Source organism: Camelina sativa, chromosome 6 (genome assembly GCF_030686135.1).
Source record: "Camelina sativa cultivar CO46 ecotype springtype chromosome 6, ASM3068613v1".
NCBI classification, from domain to species: Eukaryota; Viridiplantae; Streptophyta; class Magnoliopsida; order Brassicales; family Brassicaceae; genus Camelina; species Camelina sativa.
Window position 1 is genome coordinate 5,161,343 of NC_141885.1, and position 26,371 is coordinate 5,187,713.

At 35.3% G+C, this 26,371-nt stretch overlaps 5 protein-coding genes across 5 annotated transcripts; all 5 read right to left on the bottom strand.

Moving 5' to 3' along the window:
• Nucleotides 1–1,112, bottom strand: LOC104790463 (uncharacterized). The gene is made up of 6 exons (XM_010516222.3): nucleotides 1,106–1,112; nucleotides 818–849; nucleotides 697–729; nucleotides 568–600; nucleotides 385–480; nucleotides 1–280 (listed from the first exon to the last, which is right to left on the bottom strand). The coding sequence occupies exons 1-6, from the start codon at nucleotides 1,110–1,112 to the stop codon at nucleotides 185–187; spliced, it is 297 nt and encodes a 98-aa protein (XP_010514524.2). The 3' UTR covers nucleotides 1–184.
• On the bottom strand, nucleotides 1,073–4,587 carry LOC104790464 (xyloglucan glycosyltransferase 4). Its single transcript, XM_010516223.3, has 4 exons — nucleotides 3,564–4,587; nucleotides 3,143–3,451; nucleotides 2,000–2,404; nucleotides 1,073–1,913 (listed from the first exon to the last, which is right to left on the bottom strand). The coding sequence occupies exons 1-4, from the start codon at nucleotides 4,197–4,199 to the stop codon at nucleotides 1,242–1,244; spliced, it is 2,022 nt and encodes a 673-aa protein (XP_010514525.2). The 5' UTR covers nucleotides 4,200–4,587; the 3' UTR covers nucleotides 1,073–1,241.
• A 14,812-nt stretch (nucleotides 4,588–19,399) lies between these two features.
• LOC147942292 (uncharacterized) lies at nucleotides 19,400–20,282 on the bottom strand. The gene is made up of 4 exons (XM_087456004.1): nucleotides 20,242–20,282; nucleotides 19,989–20,168; nucleotides 19,762–19,885; nucleotides 19,400–19,684 (listed from the first exon to the last, which is right to left on the bottom strand). Exons 1-4 carry the CDS (start codon nucleotides 20,280–20,282, stop codon nucleotides 19,400–19,402), a joined length of 630 nt encoding a protein of 209 aa, XP_087312130.1.
• Nucleotides 20,283–21,247: 965 nt separating this feature from the next.
• LOC147942293 (uncharacterized) lies at nucleotides 21,248–21,601 on the bottom strand. Its single transcript, XM_087456005.1, has one exon. It carries the CDS (start codon nucleotides 21,599–21,601, stop codon nucleotides 21,248–21,250), a length of 354 nt encoding a protein of 117 aa, XP_087312131.1.
• A 117-nt stretch (nucleotides 21,602–21,718) lies between these two features.
• LOC147942294 (uncharacterized) lies at nucleotides 21,719–24,391 on the bottom strand. The gene is made up of 5 exons (XM_087456007.1): nucleotides 23,906–24,391; nucleotides 23,044–23,709; nucleotides 22,819–22,938; nucleotides 22,585–22,718; nucleotides 21,719–22,316 (listed from the first exon to the last, which is right to left on the bottom strand). Exons 1-5 carry the CDS (start codon nucleotides 24,389–24,391, stop codon nucleotides 21,719–21,721), a joined length of 2,004 nt encoding a protein of 667 aa, XP_087312133.1.
• Between the last annotated feature and the right edge of the window lie 1,980 nt (nucleotides 24,392–26,371).

The window sequence follows — 26,371 nt, forward strand, 5'->3', positions numbered from 1 at the left end:
TCTCAATGATTTGTATTTGAGTACAATATGATAGATGTTACTTGATGAAGAAACATGCATGTAATACCATTGTCCCATTTTTGTATCAAATCCTGTTATACTCATCTTGGGGAATAAGAAATCACTCAATTCATTGATCATTCATAACAACTCTAAAAAACTCATCAAAGGCCTAATAATTTAGTCAGATGGTTTCTTCTGATTGTGTCCTTGCTTTCCACAAATCACTGCAACACTTCTCTTTAGTTACTTTCAACTCGGAGATTTGAGTTGTAGACAACTGAAACATAAGACATTGTGGATCAAACCAAATCTATTGTCCTTTCAAAATCAAACAAACAAATAAACAAACAAATGTTAGATGCACCAGTTACTTGATTTTACCTTCACAAGATGGTCCAACCTCTTTTCCATCTCTCTATACTTAGCCTCCAATTTTTGTTCGATTTCTCTATACTTAGCCATTTGAGCATTAGAAGGCTGAAACATGACAAGGCATTACATAAACACCATAACTATTTGATGTCTTTTCAAAACTAATCATCATAACGCATTTCTTGCTTTTACCTCTTTAAAAGACTCCATCTGAACCTTAACTGTCTGAAACATGAGAAATTCAAGTAGACACATTAAAAAGAGAAAATCATATATACATTGAATCCTTTCAAAATCATAACAACGTTTATTGCCTTTTACCTCTTTCAAGGATTCCAAATGAGTCTTAAGCGTCTGAAATACATGAGAAATTCAATCAATCATTATCGCGTCTTTACAAAAGCTAAAGAGCATTATTGGGATTTGGGATAGATGTGCTTACCTGATGATCTGACTTAGAGAATAAAGCAGCATCTGAAGGAAAGACAAAAATAACACAACAACATGTAATCCCATACTCTACAATTAACGTTGGAGCACAACAAAACCTTGAAAACTGTTGAACACAATCTAAAAAAAATTAACTAAATCTGGCTGAATCTTCTTTTATTTTGAAATTAGAAGAATCCAAACGACTCTTAATACAATAATAACATCTAAGAGCTATGATTATCACAACAGTTATGCCAAAATCATATAACAAATTCGTTTCAATTCATTTATCTGAAACTGGACATTATAAGTTCTTGAAAATTATGTATAAAACCCACATATAAGAAAGGGAAAAGAATAAAAAAAACAAACAAAAAAATAGCGATTATAAACGGTATTTGTTTCCTTCTTCTCTGTCTTGATTTAGTGTGAGTCTAGCTGATCTGTTCTCCGATCAAATCCAACCCTACAACCAAGAAAGACAGACCCTGAAACAGCAAGAAGTAGAAGTGAAGACCGTGTGCCGATAGAAAACTCCTTGCAGCTGCGGTTAGCAGCAAGAACGCAAGCCCCAGCTCTTTCTTGAACACCATGTTCGTCTTCCTCTTGTTCTTCGGCCTCATTAGCCCTCCAAGGCCCTTCTTTGCGGTTTCTTGCCCTGCAAGATTGGTCTCTTGTTCCTTAAGTTTGCTCAGAAGCTCCAAACCGGACTCTGAGTTTCTCCTATGCAACTTCTCTTCCTTTTCAGCAAACGCTAGCAAGTCGGATTCCGATGATCTCCCAGTTTTCTTTGTCACAACCCACTCGTAAGCCGATCCGAACTGGAACAGCCCAGAGATCATGGCGTTGAACTTGGTTATAGACATTGTGTTTTCGAAAAGGAGGTAAGGGACTAAGAAAGGGAAAGATTTAGGCGACGGGAGAATGTTGAGAAGTGAAATGAAGATAGGAACGTAACAGATGATCCACAAGGGAAGCTCGGCTTCAGGGATGAACATGGTCAATGGAAGGATAATGCAGAAGAGTGTGAATGAGTAAAACGGTAGAATCAGCTTCCTTAGGAGAAAGAAAAGGAAGATCAAATTCGCCTTCTTCCAAACCGATATCTGCAAAAACAAACAATTGAGTATATGTATTTGATCTTTTGACTGCATAAACAACTAATCACTAGTTGTAGAAATCAATTTTTTACCTTTGATTTGATAATTGAAGGAAGGCATAACCGGAACAGCTGCATAGGACCAGAATGCCAACGATGTTGTTGCTTCTTGTAAGCTTCATAAGACTCAGGCAACTCGCAAGTAACTTCAACGTCATTGAGGTAAATGAACTTCCATCCGTTAAGATGCGCTCTAACCGCGATATCCATATCTTCCACGGTCGTTCTCTCGAGCCATCCGCCAGATTCTTCCAATGCCTTGATTCTCCAAACTCCTGCGGTTCCGTTGAAACCGAAGAAGTTGAGAAACACACCGTTCACTTGCTGTTCTACTTCAAAGTGGAAACATAAGTTTATGTTTTGTAGCCTTGTGAGGAGATTCTCGTCTTTGTTTACAAATGACCACCTTGCTTGGACTAGTCCTAGCTCTGGATTACCCTGCAAAACAAACAACATAACATTATTCAAAAACAGAATCTTGATTATTTCAAAAACGTTTCGCATAAAAGATAATAATTTAAAAAAATAAAATTTCAAAGAGCTATCGACTACTCAAAATCGGCGTCTCTATCACTTGGAAATCAACTCCAACAACCCACATGAAAAAATAAGATATGCTATTTAGGTAGGGTATGGAAAATAAACAAAAATAATTTAAATTTTTTGATTTTTCACAATAGAAATAACTCATTAAAAAAATTAAGATATGCAATTATAAAAACAGAGGAATAATTAAAACACAATCAAACCTAATTCAAGGTTAGCTATACAACTAGATTTACTCTGAAGACTTATGCTGTGCTGGAAAAAGAAATCAACTAGAGAAAGTTATGATTTTGTAATTTTATATTTGTCGGTTACGTTGATTTCATACATGATATATGTGACAACTTGGATTTTTTATAACATAAAACCAAAAAAAAAAAAAAAGATTTACCTAAACAATATAGAAATTTGTCGGTTACTTAGAACATGACCCACTTGATAAAAAAAGGAAAAAAAAAAAAAGACAACTGTCGGTAATGAGTATATTGAAAAAATATTTTCTAAATAAAAAAATAAAAAGTGTTTAAAAGAACAAATCTTTTTCACTGAATTTTCTCTAAAACATCATCGTAAATTACGAAACATGAAGAAAAAAGTTTCCTTTTTTAGATAATTTTGGGTTTTGTTTACCTTGAAATGAGGAACAGTCCTCTTGAGGAAATCAGGATTAGGTGTGAAATCTGCGTCAAAGATTGTCACAAACTCGTAATCTTTAACGTAGTCACAAGTCATGGCTGATTTCAAATTCCCAGCTTTGTAACCAGTTCTGATCAACCTATGCCTGTAAATTATGTTTACGCCTTTCTCGGCCCATACCGCTACTTCCTCCTTGATCAAAAGCTGTAAATTCGGGTCATCCGAATCGTCTAGAACTTGAATTAAGATCCTATCCTTTGGCCAGTCAAGTTGTGAAGCTGCTCCTATTGATTGTTCATACACCTAACAATAACAACACAAGAATAATCACTTAAACAAAACTCAAAACAGAGTGACAAAACAGAGCAAAAACAGAGTGACAAAACAGAGCAAAAACAGAGTATTTGTAGTTTACCTCTCGTTCGTTGCACATTGGAATCTGAATAAGAACCATTGGGAAATTGGATGGGTCTTCTAAATCGATAGCTTCGTCTTTGAGCTTAGGTTCGATCTTTTTGAATTTGATCCAGAAGCAACCGAGGCAGAGTACTAACCGATCAAGAGACTGGATCAAGAAGAGGACAGTGCAGAATCTTGATAGAGTGATGACAAGGGGAGCGATGTAATCTGATCGAAACGAGAGCCAAGCCATGTAAGACCACTCGACGAGCCCGTAAACCTCCCAAGACGGTCGGTTGATGAGATCAAGATTCCATTTCTTGTAGTGAGCGACGATTTCTATGGACAAGGCAACTATGGAGATAACAAGACAAGCTTTGATGAATCTGTACATCTGTTTCCCTCTGCTTTTGGGATCTTCTTCTTCGTTTACGTTCTTCGCGGAAAAGTCGATACGTTTCTTGACGGAAGCGACGAGCCACGAGAGACATGAGATGACTCTGTGAGCTTTGAGGAGGAGGAACCATGAGAATTGCTTAGGACTGATTGATTTACGCTTGTCAGGGAATGAGGATGGATCTGAGCCGTTGATCTCTAGTAAAGAGAAGTTGTCTGGCTTCTCCATTGTCACTGCTACTGAATTTGGAGCCATGAATGAAGAAGAAGAAGAAGAAGAAAAGAACAGAGAGAGAGAGAGAAGAATAAAAACAGAGTCGTCACTGTTTCATTAAATTTTCCATAAAAACTGGATCGTTTGTGTTTTGTTACACAGACAAAACAGTGATCTGATCAAATCAGATACGTTAGTTCAGCTGTGTAACTAAAACTCGTGATTGAGAGAGAGGGAGAGAGACGAGGATCATGTGCTGAAGTGAACAACTAGTAAATAAAGAGGAGAAGAAGAAGAAGAAGAAGAAGAGAGTCCTCGCTTCTTTGAATTTTCCTATATTTTGGCTTTCTTTAAATGGATTTTAAAAAAAAATTAGTTTCTTGTTTGAAAAGTCTAATTTTTATTAGTGGATCTATTTGCCAGCGTGTATAACCAAAAATATTTATTTCTTTCTTTACATAATTACATGATTTTACTTGGAAATATAATATTCGCTGATCAATACAATATTTATTTAAGATTGTTATATAACAAATGATTCGAGTAAATAACTAATTTGCAAACATACAATAAAATAAATGAATACGTCTTGTATGTATTTTGTTCCGGGATTAACTTTTACAAATGACTAATTTATAATGATTAAAATTATATTTTTGGATCAAATATAGTTAATTTAGAAGGATTTCGAATTAAATTGGCGAAAGTAGAAAAATTTGATAAAATTGTTTTTCCACCAACTACAAAATGTTAATTTATTTTATTTACTTTTTTTTTGGGCAACATATTATTAACCAGCCTCCAATATATATATATTTTTTTAAATAGTAACCGATTTTTTTGACCATAAATCCTAATCAGTCCTGATGGTTTTGGGCAAACGACGATTTGGTTTAAAGTTTAGTAAAGCAAAGCCGCGTCTAATGATTTGATTACGTCGGAGAGATTTTTTTGGTTACCTATATACAGTACCCATAAAAATCGAAATACTTTAACCCGCGATCCGGAGACTTTACCGGTTCAGATATAGTGCTAATAACCGGTAGTAGTAAAATCGGCAAAACCCAGAAAAAACCGTTATTAACCCATGATCCGATGAACCGGTTAATCCGGCCGGTTAGCGGTTCAAAAAAATCTACTTGATTTTTGAAAAAATATATAGAGATTCACAGTTTCAATTACTTTTACAACATTTTATTCGTTTAGAGCTTAGACGGTAACACATGACTCAAGACACAGCTCTCGTCTTCAATTTCTTTGTCATCTCTCGAACTTTGTGTAAGAACAATTGGTTATTTTTGAAGATGTTTTCTTAGTGTTCTTTATTTTTTCATTTGGATTTAAAATTTTTAACTATTTTATTATTATTATTAAACTTTATACTTTGTTAAACATGATATTCTTTTTATAATATTTTTTATAATATTTATTTTATATAAATACATTAAACATATTTTACTCAACTGATCCGTGGTTGAACCCGGTTGACCCAATGACCCGGTGACCCGAGAGCTAGTTCGGTTCACAATCCGGGTCGGATTTCAAAAGATTGAAAATAAGTTAAAGAAAATAATGATCTTAATATGTCCAGTCATAAAACTGTTTATATACATGCATGTGTGTGAATTAAAGAAAAAAAAAAGATGATTCCAAGAAAAGGCCAAGAATCAATTTGAATGATTGGTAAAGGAATTGGGAGGATGACAACTTGGTCCAGCGAAGACTAAACTAAACTTATTTAAAATGTAATTAGAGTTCAACTTTTTACTAAATTATAGTATCACTTTAATTCAAAGTATAATGGACTATGTTGTCGCTTCACTGTCTAAACAACTTTTTATTTCATCTTGTTTGCTAATTTCAAAGTGTTACAAGTATCATCCACTTACTGTAACGCATTGCATCTTGTTTTCTAATTCAAAGTGTTACATGTATTATCCACTTACTGTAACCCATTGACCGGGACAGTTTACATATATGTATATGAGAAGATATTCTTTTTTTTAACCTAATATAGTGAAAACATAATATATATATATATATATATATATGATTATTAGGACAAAACCGTATTAACCTGTTGTGATTTTGGATCTAAGCGAATATACGGGTGTATGTCCAAAAAATTTTAGTTATTAAAAAAATTAAATAAATTACAACAGTAATATATTTGATGGTTTCAACAGTGTAACAACGTGTAAAAGGGGTAAGTCAACTATGAACCCGATCTATGTAACCAAAACATATGAACACAAGCTGTGTATTAAAATTCTAAAACAACCAAAATCATTTCAAAGTACAACACTAAGAAAAAAGACAGTAACCGTAACCGGCGGTGAGAGAAGAGAAGAAACACATGGGAAGTTTCTGTTTTACGAATGTAAATATTATTATATTTTCTTTACATATTCTATAATATCTTATATTACAAGATTATTTATATTATACTTTGTTTTTTGTTTTTTGGCGGCAGCTATTAATTAATTTGAATAAAACGGTGGATAAATGTTGAATTTAACTGGTTTGACTTAAGAAGAGAATATACTTAACATATGGATTACACTGTACAGGACAGCTATACAAATTATCAGGCCCAAGTGTTTTTTACCACTTGCGTTGTTATTCGCTTTTGACATAACTTTATGATACTTTTGTAATTAGGTGTATTGACCAATGATCAGGTTTAATTAGCAGTTGATCATCAAAAACGTGTTTGAGCTGATGAATGGGTAATAGACATCAAAAAGCGATACGGGGTTACCGATTAAAATCGTAATTTTGAATATCTAATACGAATATATTCAGGCACCATTTATAACATTACCAACAAGATTAAGAGTTACTCATTTTATAGCATTACTAAAGCTACTCAATTGTATATCTGATTTTAGTAAACAAATTTTATGAACAGTCTTTTTTTTTTTTCTTTTCTTGACAATGATTATGAGTTTTCTTGCCGATAGGGATTCATCCCACTTAGCATTTATTAGGTTTTAATTTCTTAATTGCGTGGCCAACAAACAAAATTTTGAATTGTATCTGTGTTATGTTATAGTATATAATTAGTTAGCAAAACCATATGCATATTTTTATATGTATGTCATTAATAGAGGCACATGCTTTTTCATCAGCACAGTCTCACTGAAGTAAGGTCTACCACATGAGACGGCCAAGTTTGTATCTTTTTTGCTCACAATCGTATATTCATTTTAAATAAATATATCGCTTATATAATAAATATATTTGTCAATAATTCAATAAACAATATACATGACTCTTCTAAGACTTTTCAGATGCAATCGGTGAGGTTTTGACATTTAGTATCTAACTCATTGAATTCATTATTCTTCATCGTAAAAACAATTTTGTTTATGCTTGATTGGTCAATTATCAATCAATATGAGTCATATGACATTAATATTTTAACTGCTTAGAAGTCAAATGATAGTCTTTTATCTTTTTTTTTTGCCATTTATATACCCAAGTACACACACATATATGGAAAGTCTTGAACATCTCTATGAACCCTATGGACATATTTATCTTTGAGTTAGTTATCTTCGAAACTTCATAATGTGATAAAGTTTTTCAAAAAGGTAGTGGGATCCAAATTCCAAAAACAAAAGACTTAAGAGCCAGTATGTCCCTTTTTTAGTCTTAATTGGGTCTTGAGAGTTGTATATATGAATCATGATACCACGCCAGATAAATAGGTGAACTATTATGTAATGACTCACGTTTTAGGTTGTATATTTAGACAAACATTTATATAAATTTTGATCGACGTTAATTAAAATAGTCTCTTATATATGAATATCAAACTCGGTTTTTATTATATTTATCTGTCACGATTCCGTAAATGGAGAATAAAAAGGTGGCAAAATAACAGAAGTGACTAGTAATTTTGGAGCTAAAAGAAACATATGGGTCATTGGGAATTCACGTAGCTGTATGTGAGTGTGTCCTAGCAACCAAGCAAATGCAATTTTTAGGAGATATTGAAGAGATAAGCCAAAGTGAACATGGGACATGTCTTCAACTCTTAAGCCAATGTTATTAGTTTTTGTGGATTTTTTTGGGCACTGACACATGTGAGATTGTACTATACACATGTGGTATGGCCTCTCTGGCCATGATTGTATAATTATAATGTGTACATACATTAAAAAAAATAGATTTCGAATCATCTAGTTGAGTTTTTTTTTCTTCTCCTTATATGATTCTGATAATTGGGCCTATAGATTTCATAATAAAATCCCCAGGTTTCTCATAATCTAGCTATTATACCATATATATCATAATAATTGGATCTGCATTTATGGTCAGATTTGCAATATAATCATCTACTTAATCAATGTTTGTATTGAGTAAATTTCTTGCTAAATCAAAGAGGGTTTATTAGTAAACGGTTATCAGTAACAAATGAAAAATAAAAATCTTGTTATCTTTGATCAAACTCAAGTCTTATAGTTAATTCTTGTATATAACCATTGATGAAAGATGATAGCAGGTTTCACAAAAACTATATCACAAAAAATACACAAACTGAGAAACGACAGACTATTTGCAATTGCAACCACGAAAATCACACCTTGAAATTGTTATTTTGTTTGCAATGACATTAATAAACCACGTAGTAATCAAAATACAGGACCTCCAAAGTTATTTGGTCCAAAATGGAAAAAAAAAATCTAAAAAATTCCAATTTTGAGCTACAGAAACAAATTAATGTGAAGAAGATGACAGTGATATATTTATGATTTTAATTTAATTTTATTGGTATAAAACTCCGAAAAGATATGTTGGATGAATTACTGGATTGATAGTGAACTTAAAACAATATATCTTTTTATAAATTATAATAGATTAGGAGTTTGACAAAAAAAGATTCGGAAAGATTTTGAATTCGCAGAAAAACGTATAAAATGTCAAGCCATCCAAATTTAGAGCCATGCTACTTGCAATACAAAGTTCTGATAAAGGAAAGATTTTCTTAAAACTAGTTTACAAACAGAACTTCGTAACCTAAAACTACTACTCATGCAATACTCTCTGAGAGACGATGGAAGCTTTTGACTCTCCACATTTGTAATTCGCAACATTTGTCAGGGAAAACAATTTGAGCTAGTGATACATTTTTTACGTTCAAGATTTTTTTTTTCTATTTATTGCGAACCGGATTTAAAATATTGTTTTGCCAAGTTATATGTGTTATGTCATACTCATATATATGATATGCATAGAGTTAATTATTGTATATATAATAAGCAAACAGTATTCTAGTTAGCAAACAGTGAAATACTTATTAATCCAGAAAAGGAAACATGATATGGATTTGACACAGTTAAGATTAATAAAATTTGGTCCATTTTATATAGAGCCTACATAATTAATAATAGCATACACTTATCTTTTGTATTTTTCAGATGAAATATAATTAGAAATTATTGAATTTTCTTATCGTCTCCTCACGTATATCAAGACTAACAAATTGAATATAGACTTCAAGGGTGCAAAACTATTTTTCTGACCAAAATAAACTAGTTTACTAACTTCAAATGAGTATTACCGTAGATTAGAAAAAAATGGTCAACAGAAACTGAGATTTGACGATGTAGTACTTACAATTTAGGTGTTTGGAAGTGGTCATTTATAGAACCTAATATATATAATATTATGTTTTAAAAAAAAATCCGGATAATAAGTATGAATTTGCAGAAAAAACTGTAAATATTTTTTATATCCCATCGATCCATCCAAATTCATAATTTAGAGGCGATGGAATTTTTTGACTATCCACGTTCATAATTCATAGCATTCACTTAGATGTCATAATCTGAGCTAGTGATCCAATTTTTGACGTTCAAGATTTCATTTTGCTTTTCTTGTATTTTGGATTTAAAATATAAATTCTCCATGTTATATGATATGCATTTAGTAGATTATATACATTATATATAATAAGCAAACAGATCTTAATCTAGTATATATATAAACATTGAATACTTAGTAAACGCAAAACAAAAACACGATACGGTGATGCCATCATAATTTTACCTATTTTTACTGTGTTTTTATAAGTTTTTTTTTAATAAGACTTCAAGTGTTATCAAATTTTTATGGTTTTAAAGTAGTTTATAGTTTTTTAAAGAAAAAAACACAAAATTTAAAAGAAAGCGAGTTTTAAAATAGTTTCATAATTCGTATCATCAAAATCTTGACATTTGTTGGAGAGTTTATGATACGTCCAAATTCGAGGATCACTCAGCCGGATTAGAAAGGATAAAAATTCGCCAAGATGCAAAGTGCAACAAGGGAGATTTAATGGATTGAGGAGTCGCACAACAGTTGTGTAAGACTGCTGATATTCTCAACTCCAATCGCTGCTAGATATGACACACTAGTCTAGAAAAAGAGACTGTTGGTTGAATATTACATACAAAAAGACAAGAAAATGTTCTAGAAAAAGAACAAAGTGATAGACTCATAAAATGAAAAAAAAATTGATTGATTATTCTCAAATGAGATTACATGTGTTTATATAGGGATAAGAAACTTGGTAACAAAGCCAAAAATTAAATGTTCTTGAAACTAAAACACATTAAAGATAGATGGTTGAATGAAGACCCAACTCTTGAAGTTTTCCTTCCCAAGGTATCATTCTCAAGGTATCCTTCCCAAGGTATCCTTCCCAAAGTATCCTTTCCAAGGTGTCCTTCCCAAGGTGAGTTGAACTCTATTTTCCTCACCCCTCTTTGACCACAAAATAAAGTGATTATTTTGACCTTTCTTGGACTTGAATTAGGCTTAAAGTGGAGTGGACTTGATAGACATCATCCCCAATAGAATTTCTCATGCTCTCTTTGGCTATAACTCTTGAATTGACCCACTAAGGGTATTCTTGATCTTTTCTCTCTTTGACTCTTTGGTCCAACTTGCTGATGATAAACAACATGGATGTACCATTTCTTCACCATGGTCTTAGTAGAAACAACTCTTGGTTTCCATACATAATTCTGCAAGCACTTAAACCTATTGGACCTTAAAACTCTTCAGGTGAAGAACTAGATTGAGCTCCTTTGGAAAATGGAGTGTATCTTTGTGCTCCGTGGACCAAATATTCTATTCTTGATCTTGTTGGAAACATAAGAGATCCATTAACATCTTCCATGTGTTTTCGTGTCGAAATTGTTGCTGAGTTGATCTGTGTAACACAATCTTTGGCTCAGACGCGAAACTGGAACTGGGATAAATCCACTGACTTGAAATATCCATATCTTTCACATATGAACTGATATTAATGTGATTCCAATTCTCCGTGGTTATGAAATGGATAAAGATTCCAGAAAAGTTTGGTTCATACCTTGAATTCTTCTGGATTGGTTGGAATCCTCCGTTGAATGATTGTAGGTCCATATCGCGTAGCCATGAGTTCACCTGATTTGTAAAATGAATAACTCCTTCATACGAACTCTGATGGGACTGATTATACTTCGATATATGCTCAAGATAAGGTAAGAATGTATCCCAAATAGTCGTTTGGCTGGAAAAATTGATTTTTGACTTTGTTCGTGTTGAACAAGGCTTAAGGATCTTCTTTGATGGTTATGGTCTGATGATCATATCACCTTACCGAACACCAGATAACTTATTTTTGTAGTTCATGGAAAATTGGAAAATTCTGGATTGGCCTCATAGTAGAATCAACCCAAACCCACTATCCAAATGTTAATATTGTTTGACCCCCTTAATTTATTTGAACATAATGTTATGCATTCTCTTATGTTTTTATTCATGACTCTTTTTATCATAAGTGAGTTCAAATATACCATTAGGTTGCTTGGTTTAAAAGGATGACATCATGGTTCAAATATGTTAGGTTGCTAGATTCAATTTTCATTTACCATTAGGGTTCTCTAACTAATTTGTTTATTGCTTAATGGATGACTTATAACTGATCCAAGAGATAGATCTCCTAACCGCGCAAACCTTTATACCCATAACTAGTTTAGTAAATGGCAGATGCGTCATTTCCATCTACAGTTGACTAACAAAATACTGTAGGTTTAATGTGTTGAGTTTGATAACCCCAACTCTATTGTGTGCAATAATAGCGTATGGGTTCTAGAATTCTTCATATGAAATTGTTAAATTTAAGGGTGAATTGCACCTAGACCTACTTTATATCAAACTTCTTACACTTACACCTACTTTCAATACTTACTATACCTTTTCATTTTTTTTGCTTATTTGTCTTTTTTATGACCAAACTACCCTGCAACTAATATTGGGTAACTTATGTTTGTTGGGGGAAAATAATAAATTTGGGTCGACGGTCTCCTCTCCCCTTTCTCTCTCTTTCTCTTCTTTTTTTTTTTTTCTTTGTTTGTTTCTTTCTTTCTCTCTTGTCATTTGGGTAGTTATTATCAATAAATTATATAAATCTTTTTGTACAATAGATTATGATTACATTTTTTCTATATTTTAAGATGCATTTTGCTATATTTTAGGTGAAGAAATTATAAATTATATTTTAAGATGCATTGTTTCCAAACAATAAATGAAATAGCTAGTAATATAAGTTGGGGGGGGGGTCAAATTTACCTTCGTAGAGGTTGCTGACTTATAATACATTTTGGAAAACCTCCTTGAAAACAACATTAGTTGTTTGCTTCTGAATCTTCCCTCTTTGTTTAGTATTAGTATTCTCAAACCTTTTTTGGATGTAACCCTCTTTGTTGGATCTCCATAGATTTCCTTACATATTGCTGCTACTGGATTTTCTGCTTCTGTAATTAACAATTTTTTCTGGAATATCTATTAGTGTCTCACCGTCATTAGGCTCATTAATCCTACCATCACCAACAGAAAATACCAATCTGTAAATTCTTGGATATCTTTAGCTTCATCAACACTTAACTTGTCTGACAGTAGTCGCATGTTTTTAGTCAACTTTAGGACCTTGCATGTTTTTAGATAAGAAGCATTAAGTGATGCCATCACAATTTCAGCCCTTCTTGCTTCATTTATTACTGGAAGAACTTGTCTGAAATCACCTCCAAAAACAACACCCTTTCCACAAAATACCAGAGAAGCTTTTATCTAAAGATTCAAAACAAAACTTGCTCAACATTGGTGCTTCATCCCAGATAATAAGAGATGCTTTTTTAGCAAGTTAGCTAGATCTGATTTAGGCTTGATTTTGCAAACTGAATATTCGTCAGGATTTAATGGGATGGCAAACCTTGAATGTGCAGTCCTACCACCTTCTAACAATAAAGAAGCGATGCCACTTGAGGCGACATTAAGAACAATATGTCCTCTTGATCTAACAACAACTGCTAGTGTTTTCCACACAAATGTTTTCCCTGTTCCTCCAAAGCCATAAACAAAATAAAACACCACCTAAATTTTTGAATACAGCCCCGATAATCTCATCGTATATACTTCTCTACTCAGTAATTAGTATCTGTATCCATTCTTCATGCTTTTCTTCCAAGTAGACACGGTTATATCTCATCTCATCCACAATTAACCGGTTTGAGTTATCAATACCTTTTCGTGAAGGCTGTGGGAAATCTGCAATATTTTTTGAGAGTTCCACCATTAAACAACATAATCATCTCTATTTCTTGAAGAGTATAATTTTTAATCTGAGCTTCCGTGAGAGTTAGTTCTTCATAATGAAAAGGTATTAGGATTCAGGCATATACTGTATATAAATTAGGATATTTAACAAATACTTATTATTACCTGGATTGTTGTACTTTTCTCTCTTTTTTGTCTCTATGTCCTCTGACAAAAGGTGCCACAGTTGTAACCATACGTCCGATCTAGCAAGAGAATCTGATAGAAGCAGCATAGCAAAAAGAATTCTCATATAATCTCCAAAACAATACTGACCTGCTTCAATCAGACCGTCAATAAAAACTTGATCATAATCTAAAATTCCTCTTGCAAAACATGCTTCTTTGTAAGATTGATATACAACACCATTAACTCATTGGATCTCTGACAATGTTAAGAAGAACCCTAAATATTATTCATCTTCCATTTTTCTAGGAACGTAGTTAATACGACCCAAAGAAAAACCTTTCGATCTCTTCTTAAACTGATTATTCTTTCCATTCAAAGTAAAATATGCTGGGATTTCAGCATATAGAAGTTCTCGAGCTCGTTTCCCATTCTTTCCAACAATATTTTTTCTATTTAAAGTCAACCACGCCATGAACTGTGAATCTTGATTAAGTATACGTTCCAAAACATCTGAAATATGAGCTTTTGCATCGAAATAAGCAGGTTGCTTCCCTTCAACATGAAAAGTTAGTCTCTGAACTGGGTAGATCTATGTTGAAGAGGAAACTTAAAAATCCTCCAAATTGCTTATGACGAAAATACATATCTAAAGAGATAAAATTACGATAAAGCAAAGTTAGGTAGTGATATAACATGCAATAAGAAGGTGAATATCATATTGTATAAAAATCACCTGCAGTCAAACCAATCTTTGATTTTGTTATTCTTTTTCTCCGACGTGTCTGGTGCTTGGCAAGGAGTGACAGTTTTATTAGTTGTAGACTTATTTACAGGCTCAACAATAACTGTAACACGATCTGGGCCTTTTTTGATATTCTTAAATAAGTATTTGATAGAACCATTCTGGTTGCACCATTCTGGTTGCACCATACTGGTTGCACCATTCTGGTTGCACCATTCTGGTTGCACCATTCTGGTTGCACCATACTGGTTTCACCATTCTGGTTTCACCATTCTGGTTGCACCATTCTGGTTGCACCATTCTGGTTGCACCATTCTGGTTGCACCATTCCACATTGATATGAGCTTCATAACGAAGGGAAATCTTCTTATTATAAGGCACAACATATCTATTGTCACATTTAATACCACATTTCTCAACATAGTCTTCTGATTTCCTCCTTCTATAAACTGGATAACCATCACTACCAACTTTGGTAATATCTTGATGTTTTTTCGGGTATTGCTTTGAACATGATCCATCAACCATACACGGATCCATCAACCATACACGGAGAATTCCTGTTTGTTGCACCACATGGACAATGATTCATAAATTTTTTAATTACTTCATAGAGCTCTGCAGAAATCATCTTGTCGATTTCATCAGCCGTTGGTAGCTTACTTTGAGAAGCCATAAATAAGAGAATGTGAGCATACGACAACCCTCTATTATGAAATTATACAGTATACATAGCCGCAGTAGTAGAAACAAAGTGTTATTAGATTAACAAGCTATACACGATTACCTATACTAAATTAAGTGAATTATATAAGAGAAAACACTTACAGGCGACGGTTTTCCCAAGCATCTTTCTTCGTGTCAAATCTTTCATTAAAGAATCCAACTTGATTTTGAAAATCCTTTCAACAATATTTGGTCTATCATCAGCAGTTAAACCTCTTTTTTGGCAATATCTTGTTATCTCTGGCCACTTAGAATTACATGTAAAGGTTATGAACAGGTCTGGAAATCCGTAATGTTTACAGATTGCCATTGCGTCATAGTACGTTTGAACCATATAACGCGGTCCACCGGTGAAAGAAGATGGTATTAAAATTTTATTACCTTCTTCACTCATAGTAGTTGTTCCATCTTAGTTTGGATTGATTAAACTTGATATAAGATAGTCTGTTAGATTCAATAGTTGTATAAGCATCACAATGAAAATGCTAAAACAAACTTTTTGAAGACAACAAAGTATGAGACTCGTTAGCCCTCTCTTCAATCCTAAATGCAAACCACTGTCTCATGATCATACACTTCTTCTTCTTCTTGTGGCTTTCTGATAACATTTCTCAATATTGGGCCTGAAACCATCTTCACCATAGCATAGAATGAGAGGATATTGTAGAGCCAAATAGGAGATATGCATTTGACTTATCCTTTGTAAGTGACCAGTACTCTTCTCTTGAATAAATATATCACGGCCAAGCAATTTTTGTTTCAAAATCCTCATGTAATAAGGCAGCTACCTCTGATGATGTAGGCATATTGTATATCCTCCCATCAACACCTTTGCAATCCGCAACAATACGCATGTGTAACGTCTCATCGTTAGTAGATTCAAACCTCTCTCTAGCCGACCTGAAAATTTTGACATACGGGTTGACATCATTGAGCATTTTCATAAGGGCTTCGATGACTTCTTTTTTTAGTTTATGTTTCCCTGCGCCTGACTTTGAATTTTTATCCTTGCTATATAAATAGAATAAACACAAAGTATTTAATAATAAGTATATTAAAGTTATAAAAATTGCTAAAAAAAGAAAGCATAAAATGCTTACTTTATGACAGTCACTCTATTATCTACTTTATTTTTAGTATCAACTATATATAGTTGCGAATACTTAGCATAATCACCATCATCTGGCTTTAAACTGCCAATCAAATGATAGTTTCCTCCTTGCAATTGAAACATGTTCGACCCTTTGCCTTTTGGCATAGACTGATTCACCTTTCCATCAAGAGAAGTCATTGAAAAAATAATATTAAAAATTCTTATATTATCTCTGTAATTTCTGCTCATTACATCATCCTTTTTAGAAGTTTTTTGATAAGCTCTGGAGATTCTTTTTAAAAGGGTAATTTAATAGTGCCTTGACTACAACATAGTGTAAAGGTTGGGTCTTTCTTGTTAAGCCTTTTGTTTATACGCTCATCAAACCACATCAATGCACCACAATACTTGCACTTGTATGTCGCATCACCGTGATCAAGATAATCTGTAAAGTGGCCAGAAATTGATCGGGTACAATTGTAAGTGTATAAATAAATAACATTGTTAATCGGTTACTCACTGGAAATTGATACCTGATTTCTTTTCCTTAGCTGTCGAATTCTGGACATTTTTTTTCCAAACGTGGCTGACCTCTTTTCTTTGGTTGAGGCATATTCAAATTTGCTGCTGCCTGTTCGATAGTTTTCTTCAAAATTTTATCCAGTCTATCAATGAATTTTTCATGTTCTTCACTTCTGCCTCTCTGTTGTGCTATAATAGTAGGGCGTTCTATAGATGTCTGGCTTTCTATATTAGCTGGTTCAACAATTTAAGTATCACAATCGAAGCACTTGTCAGTTTCATCATCAGTCGAGCTGAGATAGTAGTTATGTTCCACTTCCATTTCATTGTCAGTTAAACTCTCATCGATGACATGGTCCATGCTGTCATCATCAGTACTACTATTTTCTACCTATTCTTCCATAGTTCCTGACCCTTTACCTAATTCACACAATAGTTTGTAGTTTGATTTTCTGAAACTCAACTTAATAACATCAAATACATTAATTATCTAACAAAAAATAATAAGAACACTATTACCTTGCGTAAAAATTGTGAATGATGCATTTTCAAAATTTTCTTGCAAGTTTCAAACTGGATTGCCACAATTTGATTGTTTCTGGTTGCTAATACATGAAGTAGCAGTAGCATATTGGTTCTCTTAATAACAAAGATAGAAGGTGTTAAAAATAAATGAGTTGGTAGTGTATTTTAATGGGATAAACATTAACCTTTTGCTGAATATATTGTAGAAGGAGATGGAAGTGTTGTCGTGGGAGCTTTCACACGTAACCGGCGTGGCATTGGTGATGTCCGTTAGTACCTACCTCTCTTGAAGATTTAGGAAATAATCCAAAGTTGCTATGAAGCACAAAAGCCAGTCCCGATCTTGCACTTGAACCTGATAATAAGATTAAAGCATCTTAATAAATGGTTGTGACAATGAAAAAAATATAATTTCAATCCAAAATACAACATAAGTGAGTTACATTGACCGATCGAATTTGCTGTGTTGTTTGCAGGAACTGATGGTTGAAGTGAGATTGGTGTCACAAAATGACCAGTAGAAATATTGCTCAGGTTGATAATATCTTTTAAAATGCTAGTAAAAGCTGTTTTCAAAAGAACAAAACCATTTGTATCAAATCCATTTGCTTGAGTTATCTGACTATGAGGTGTAGAACTCTGAATCAAACGGGGTATTTTTGATGGTTTAGAAGATGAAGCCAAATCCATCGAAGAAGAGTTTTCTTTGTTTTTCATGGTTGATTCCCCAAAAATGGTTGGAAGTCAAATGGTGTCCATGATTAGCGTATATCTATGTCTTTCTTTTGTTACAACTATTAATCTATAGAAAGATTGTGTAGTTATAAGAAAACATTTTCTTGTTTAGTAAATATAGAAAGTCGATCTCAATTACAACTAATTAGTACATATATATGGTATGCAAATACTAATTAAATTTAAATAGGAGCATTCAATTAGTTACGTTTCATAACACTTATAAATATATAGATTATTGGTTGTGACCAGTTAGTGTCGTGCTTGAAGAAGTTTAATATTTTAAGTTCGTATTGCAATTGATGAATATTTGTTTGGAATATATTTATTTGGACAGATCATATATAAACGTGTAAAAGGGGATGGAATACAGATAGAGTGATACCAACAGGTTTGTTTTCTCAAACCATGTTCTCTCTTCTGAAATTTCTCTTATATATAGATAGAATGTATTTGGAACTTTTTCCTTGTTTAGTAGATATAGAAAGTCAATCTCAATTACAACTAATAAGGACATAATTATGGTATTCAGAAACTAATTAAATTTGAATATGAGATGAAATTAGTTAGTTTGAATAATTCTATAGGAAAATATATTTGAAAATCTTCTATTTGAAACCATGCCCTTGAAATATTTATTTAAGTAATTAAATCATAAAACTGCTAGAAATGATCACTTATTTTGTGACTAACCAAGTTTGAAAAGAAATTGCAAATGTGAAAAGGTTCAGCATGGGAAGGAATAAAAATTAAAAACAAAAACTTAAATAGAAAACAAATAAAGCTGCCATGAATCACTCCTTCTTTTCAACCTTGACATAAATTCCCACCATAGATGGTTTTCTCTCTTTGACTGAGTTGTTCACAGCACTTCCTTGATCAACACTCTTTTTTGTTCCACCCCCATCTTTTTTGTCAGTCTCCTTAGATATTGGATGAACACCTACGACTTCAAACTCTGGATTAGACTTTTCTAAGTCTATTGGTTCAATACACAACTTCTTGGAAGTTGAGGATTAATTAGAAGTACTTCAATTTATTGGCTACACACGCTGGACGATGGAGTAAACGAGTCAGTAGTTTCCGGACCGTTTTCCAACATTAGAGGTCCCTATAAGTACAAAGAGAGAAGTTGTTTAAAATTTAACCAATAGACTTAGCAAAAGTTTGATCACCAAAGACTATTACTATAGGATTCTTGTATAGATATATTACCTGATCACCAGAGATGATAGACTCTGGATTGACCATACCAGAAGAATGCTGGAGTAGTGTTTCTTCGAGTAGACCATCTTTCATGAGAAATTTTGACACTTTGTAGGTGTCTTTACCATCCCATATGTTCTCTTTCTCAACATTCACTAGAAACAAATAAGTCTTTCTAATAAGATTTTTTACTGGATCAGGCAAATTTTCTGGATCCACAATCTCTATTTAGGTTATTTAGGTAAAAAATATCAATAATTTCAAACAAACGACGTAAACATATATTTTAAATAAAACACCTCATACACTGAGCCACCAAAAACGGCTGGAGCGGACTCACCGATAATCTCAGAGCATATATAATCAAACAACAGGAAATTTGCTTCAGCAGAATTGTGCATGACGTTAGCATAAAGCAGAAACCTGAATGTCAATATATATAACAATCAATAAGATTTCATTGGTTTTTTTAAAAATAGAAATGACGCCAAATACATAAATATTTTTTAAATAAGGATTTAATTACCTTGCAATGACATTTGTAACAACATTTTTGCAAGTGTCACACCAAAACCTTGGTTTTTTCCCTTTGTTATTAACACCATTCACTCCATCATGGATATGATTAACTTTCTTGTTGCAAGAACGAAAACTTATGTAATACCAAGGCCAGTCGGTATCGATGTCGTATATGGTTACCTGAATCCTACCCTTTCCAATCTAAAAAACTAATTAATTTCACCAGTACTTTGAGTATATTGACGCCATGCATGGATTACCTTAACTTGTACCCTCCATGCTGTTTTGTAGGGTCATACATCTTTTAAGAAAGCAAAAGTAGCAGCTATTAGTGATGGAAGAGTGTTTACGGTTTATTGTGAGTATTGTTTAGGTGTGGTTGCTTATGTTTAATCGGGTTGTAGGTGTGTCATATTTATAGGTAATAACATAATTATTTTACTCGTTTTAGCTATAGTTTTCATATGCATTTAGGAAGAGTTTGAAATGATTTCAAAGTTTTAAGGTCTATTATCAAATATTTAAGATTTCAAGAAGGTTTTACAGATTTATAGCAAAAAGGACCAAAAGACAAAGAAAAACATGTTTCAGGACAGATTCAGAGATTTATAGTACGGGCCACTTTTGAAAACCTTCCATAACTCATATTTTAATTTGCTTGGTGTCTATGGAAAGCTGGAAGAGTCATCTTTCTTCTCGAAGTGGAATCAAGTCAATCCGTTCATTCATCAGGAAGATATGCCCGATTTACCGAAGCGTATTATAAACCAACGTGAAGAGAAGTATCCAGCCGATGGGCTTTTATTGAAGGCCTGACCAGAGACAATCACTGCGGCCCAGTACAAGCCTCCTCCACGGTCCAGAAGCCTCTTTCACCGTCCTTTGTCCTGCACTCAAGAAGAAAAGACGTTTCTACCTTACAAACCCTAATCCAAAACAAAACCCTATAAATACTCTTAAAGACCTAGTGTGCATCATCAACAGCTTTTGGAGCAGCCCTACCAACGATCAGAGAAGCAGCCACAACCTCTCGTCACTCTCGAAGCCTTTGAAGATCCACCATCTCTCTCTTTCTACTCTTTCTAGTTCTTTCATACTTTCATTTTTTTTTGAATATAATGTTAAATTAATTCAAAAAAAATATCGTTTTGTTACATTAGATGCAATAATTCAGAAAAGCGATTGAAATTAAACAGCATAATGATACTGAGAAGCTCTTGACGCAAACCAAACCGGGAGGCCTGTGTCATATCTTCGATCACCCTCTCAGTGTATGATTAGAAGCTTATTCCGAACTTGTTTGTCGAGCCAGGCGATCATAGTAGTTGCAGAAGTTGGTGGCTGACCATGTTTCCTCGCATTTCTTTTCCTCCAGAGTGACTGAACAGACAGTTGGAAACAGTACCAAAGCAGAAATGTCTGAACAAGATTGGGCAGGGGCGTTGTGACATGAAGAACGATCGCTTGCCAGGTTGTGGAGAATTGGCGATGCAGCAGAGGCTGAGCGAGAGCATTCCAGACCTCGGAGGAGTAGCTACACCCGAAGAACAGATGGTCTCCCGTCTCAAGGGGCAGGTTGCACAAAACACAGGTTGGTGCAAAGACTATGTTCCAGCGCATCAGTAGGTCTGCAGTGGGGAGTCTGTTTTGCAGTGCCAACCAAGTACAGAAGGAGTATTTAGGTGTAGCATAAGGGAACCATACTCCTGAATACCAAGCGACCGTATTTGAGATAGATCAGATATGGTTGCAAGTATCTTTGGTAGAGAAAGAGTCTGTGTAAATGTTCCCCTTCCCTCTCCAAAGAACAAGATCCGGTTTAGATATATCTCGACGTTGCCACTGTTGCTCCAAAGCTGTCTCTATGGAAATCAGGCTCTCCACTCGGTGTCTACGTCTCCACCGAGTAGTCCATGCTTCAGCCAAAGACGATTTCCAACCAATCCCCAGATCAATTACCCCTCTTGGACCAGTTATATCCATTAGGCAACCTAGAGGAGACCAAATATCGTACCAAAAAGATGTTGTCAAACCATTCCCCACTTCACTCCGGTAAAACGTCCTTGCTAGTGCTCTGCACTTTAATAGTTTATGCCAGATCCACGACCCTATACTGGTGGATTCACGGATAGACCATAATGATGCCCCCTTGAGCAAGTTAGTAGATATCCATTTCACCCATAGAGATGGACTACGCGAAACAATCCTCCAGATCAGCTTCAAACAACATACATTGTTAGCGTCCTTTAGAGATCGTAAACCCAAACCTCCCTCCTCCGTCGGCTTACAAACATCCTCCCAAGCCACTCGCGCTTTTCGTGGATTCAATTCCGGCCTGGACGACAGAAAAGCAGAACAGACCTTGTTAATTTGTCTAATACAATCTCGCGGCAGAAAGCAACTAACCAGAAGTTGGAGATACTCCATAAAACAGAATTTATTAAGTTCAAACGACCCGCATAGGAGAGCAGTCGCGATGTCCAAGAGCCAATCCGTTTCTTTATCAGATCAATCAGTGGCTGATAGTCCGTTGTAGTAAAACATCTTGTAAGAAGAGGGAGACCCAAATACTTAACTGGTAGCGTCCCAACAGCAAGGGGAACCGAGTGCTTATTTCATGTTGAACATCTGCTATGACTCCAGCTAAGAACAAAGAAGATTTCTCAAGACTTATCTTCAGACCCGACACTCTAGCAAAATCCTCGAAAATATGTATAATACCATCAGTAGACCGGACCTTTCCATCAGTAAGAACCATCAAATCATCAGCAAAACTAAGATGAGTAAGACCAATACTTTTGCAACGAGGGTGATATCCAAAATTGTTGCATTGTCACGGCCTTGTCTAGCATTTTTGAAAGGACATCCATGCTTATGACAAACAAATAAGGTGACAGAGAACAACCTTGCCGTAATCCTCTTGCATTTTGGAAATAGCCAGCCAATTCTCCATTTACCTGGACCGAAAAGGAAGCCGTGGTAACACACAAAGAAATACAATGAATAAACCCTGGAGGAAAATTCATTGCTTGAAGAGTGTTTAATAGAAAAGTCCACTACACCGAATCAAAAGCCTTTGAGATATCAATTTTTATCGCACACCTAGCAGGCACCTTATCATTATGGTAGTCTTTCACTAACTCTGTTGCCAATAGGAGATTTTCAATCAATAGTCTGTCTTTCACAAAAGCTGATTGATTGCCTGAGATGAATTTGGGCAGAACTTGTTTGAGGCGGTTTGCTAGAATTTTTGATATCACTTTATAAATGACGTTGCAACATGAGATAGACCTGTAATCCTTCATCTCACGCGACTCTGAGTTCTTGGGAATAAGAGCAAGTATCGTTGCATTCAGACCCTTCGGAAGGGAACCTGTTGCAAAAAAAGATTGAACCGAGGTGGTGAAGTCAGGTCCTATGATATCCCATGTAGACCTATAAAACTTTGAAGTGTATCCGTCTGGGCCTGGTGACTTATCCTTTGGCATGACAAATAAGACATTTTGAATCTCTTCTGCAGTAATCGATTTCATCAGCACTGTTATGTCCTCAGGCAAACAACGGAAAGGCAATAACTCTTGAAGACGCTCAATCGTGATTCCCTCATAATCCTCTGGTTCATATTGCATAAAAGTTTTAAAATGCCTAACAGCTTCAGACTTGATATCATCAGTCTCAGAGACAACACTACCATCAGGGCATAAAGTGCCTCCCTTGTAGTCGCAGCTCTATGAAAAGCCTGGTTGTTCTTATCCCCAATATGAAGCCAATGCAGTTTAGATCTTTGGTTGAGAAACTTCTCTTCCAAACCTGAAATGAAATCCCATCGATTATAAGCTAGACTCTCCTCCTCCATCAGCTGTAGGGAAGGCGCTTTTAAATTTGCCTCCTGTGTCAAACAAGATTACCCATCATGTGCTTTACCAAATCTCTAACCCTCGGTTTGAGAGCCTTTAGTTTGTTTGAAAAACGATACAAAGAGGATGTGGAGAGAAAGATTGGCTCAGTTGTACCCCAATACTCACCCACCATCGGCCGAAATTCCTCCAAATCTGCTACTGCATTAACAAACTTGAAAGGATGACGCTTCTTCACCACGCCTACATCACAATCCAACTGAACACGACCCTTTAAATGGTCGGAGCAACCGCCTGCTGCGAAAGTAGTACCCGAGCGCGGAAAATATTGAGCCCAACAGTCATTGACTAAGACCCTATCCAACTTCTTAGAGATCAGATCATCATCTCTTCTATTACTCCAAGTATAAATAGGACCATTGAAAGTCATGTCCACTAGAGAACAATGTTGCACCAAGTCTCGAAAATCCTGCATTCCAGTAGTAAAATTTGCAGAATCCACTCTTGATTGCTCCTCCACATCCAAAGTGACATTAAAATCCCCTATCAGCATCCACGGTTTATTATGAAAGATAGGAGAAGAAAAATGAGCTCTCAGATCAGTCCATTATTCCCGCCTCTTATCATCAAAATTCGAAGCATAGATAAAAGAACAAAAAAATTCATTTTCATCCCCATTAAGCTTCACTGAACAGGTTATAACCTGATCAATTTTGAAAAATGGTGTTAGCCTAACGTTGTGCCACCAAACCACCCAAATCCGACTAAGCCTATGATATTCATAGTTAGTCAGAACCGACCAATCCTTAAACACTTTATTTATCACCCGTTGAGACCGTCGTTCTTGAACCCTTGTCTCCAACACACAACCAAATTGTAACTGCTCCCCCTCAATCCACTTCTTTAGAACATAATGATTAGATGTTTTATTGAAACCGCAAACATTCCAGAAGAAGCCCGACATACTTATCTTCTACGGGAGGGTTTCCTTTTACTCGGCGCACCCGGATGTGAGTCCTTGGTAGGCAAAGCATAGGATTCTAATTGTTTATTAACACCCTTTGAGGAGCGAGGCGGTAGCTTCCTCTGGTTAGCTACCAGATCCACAGTAAGCTGACGCGAGGCCCCAACCAACGGAACAGACTGATCGATCTCACCCTCCTCTTTCTCCTCATTATCACATTGAAGCAGCGAAGAGTCGACATCTCCTGTTTCCGATACCTTTTCCATGACTACATCAACCCTCTCCTCTAGCTCTTCCTCTGTCCCAGATAACACAGCAAAACGAGAAGGGGAAACTACAATATTTTGAGCCACCTGACGGTCCCCACTCCGCCTCATGTTCGAAAGAGAAACAACAGACCACTCTGCCTCTCCAGCATCTGAGGGAGTCACTCCCTTCTCCTGAGAGAGTGGAGCCTCCGGTGGGCCAGTTATCCGACCTAGAGGAGGACTTGGTCTTTCGTCCACACCAGCTATTGGCCCCTCCAAACTCGAGCCAGGAGCAATATTTCCCTTACAGGCAGCATCACGATTCCCCCATTTCAAACAGACGGAACACCGGGAAGGTAACCATGGGTAAACAAATTCAATCTACGCATCAATCCCCAATTTCGATCGAAACCGATACGTTTTCGGCAGCTCTTTCGAAATATCTGCCTCAACATACACCTTGGCCTCAGTAAACTTTGAGCAAAGCTCAATGTCAGAATGAAGCCGAATGGGTCTCCCCACTGCACTAGCAATAAAGTGGAGACCATCCCTGGAAAACATCTTATGCGGTACATTTTTTAGAATAACCCACAACGGGATCTTGGAAACCACCATAGGAATATCAGCTATATTCCACATTCCCCTACGTAAAACCCTACTTCTGGTTTTCTCATACTTGATTCTGAATTTCACTGTTGTTTTATTCACTTCATAAACATCAATCCGAACCGATCTATTCCCCAATGGCCAGATCTTAGTAACAATAACATGGACTTTGTCAACATGAGGAGCCGTATCCAGAAACTTGCCTTGCAGAAAATCTTCCCAAAGAGGGATTGACTTTTGAATGAGATCATCCAGAATCTGCACTAGCGAAGCTCCGTCTACCACTGCAACGTGTAACGCATGATTTGAATAGGAAAACCTGTTCTCGACCGCTACCGGATACGATATAGGCTGTGATGAAGTTGCGGACTACTCTGACTCGTCGGCCCCTGCACCGGAAAAGGAGAGGCCTCCTTTTCCGGCGCCGACATCCTCTCAACGCTCCCTGCCATGCGGCAGACACTAACAAAACCCTAGTCGCTCTTACGATCGCCCTAGAGAGAGAACTGTGCTGACGTGGCAAAACCTAAAAAAATAAGGGTGACAAATAGAGAAGTTTCCTTTGAACCCTTTTATTTATTGATTCGTTTTTGATGCTATACTTTATGATATCAATGTCGTGTCTTTGCAGCATGAGCAAGTAGTTTTATTTGTTGGGTTTTATGGGGTGATTAAAGAGGAATTCATGGTTCACTTCAATTAGGTAGTTAGATTT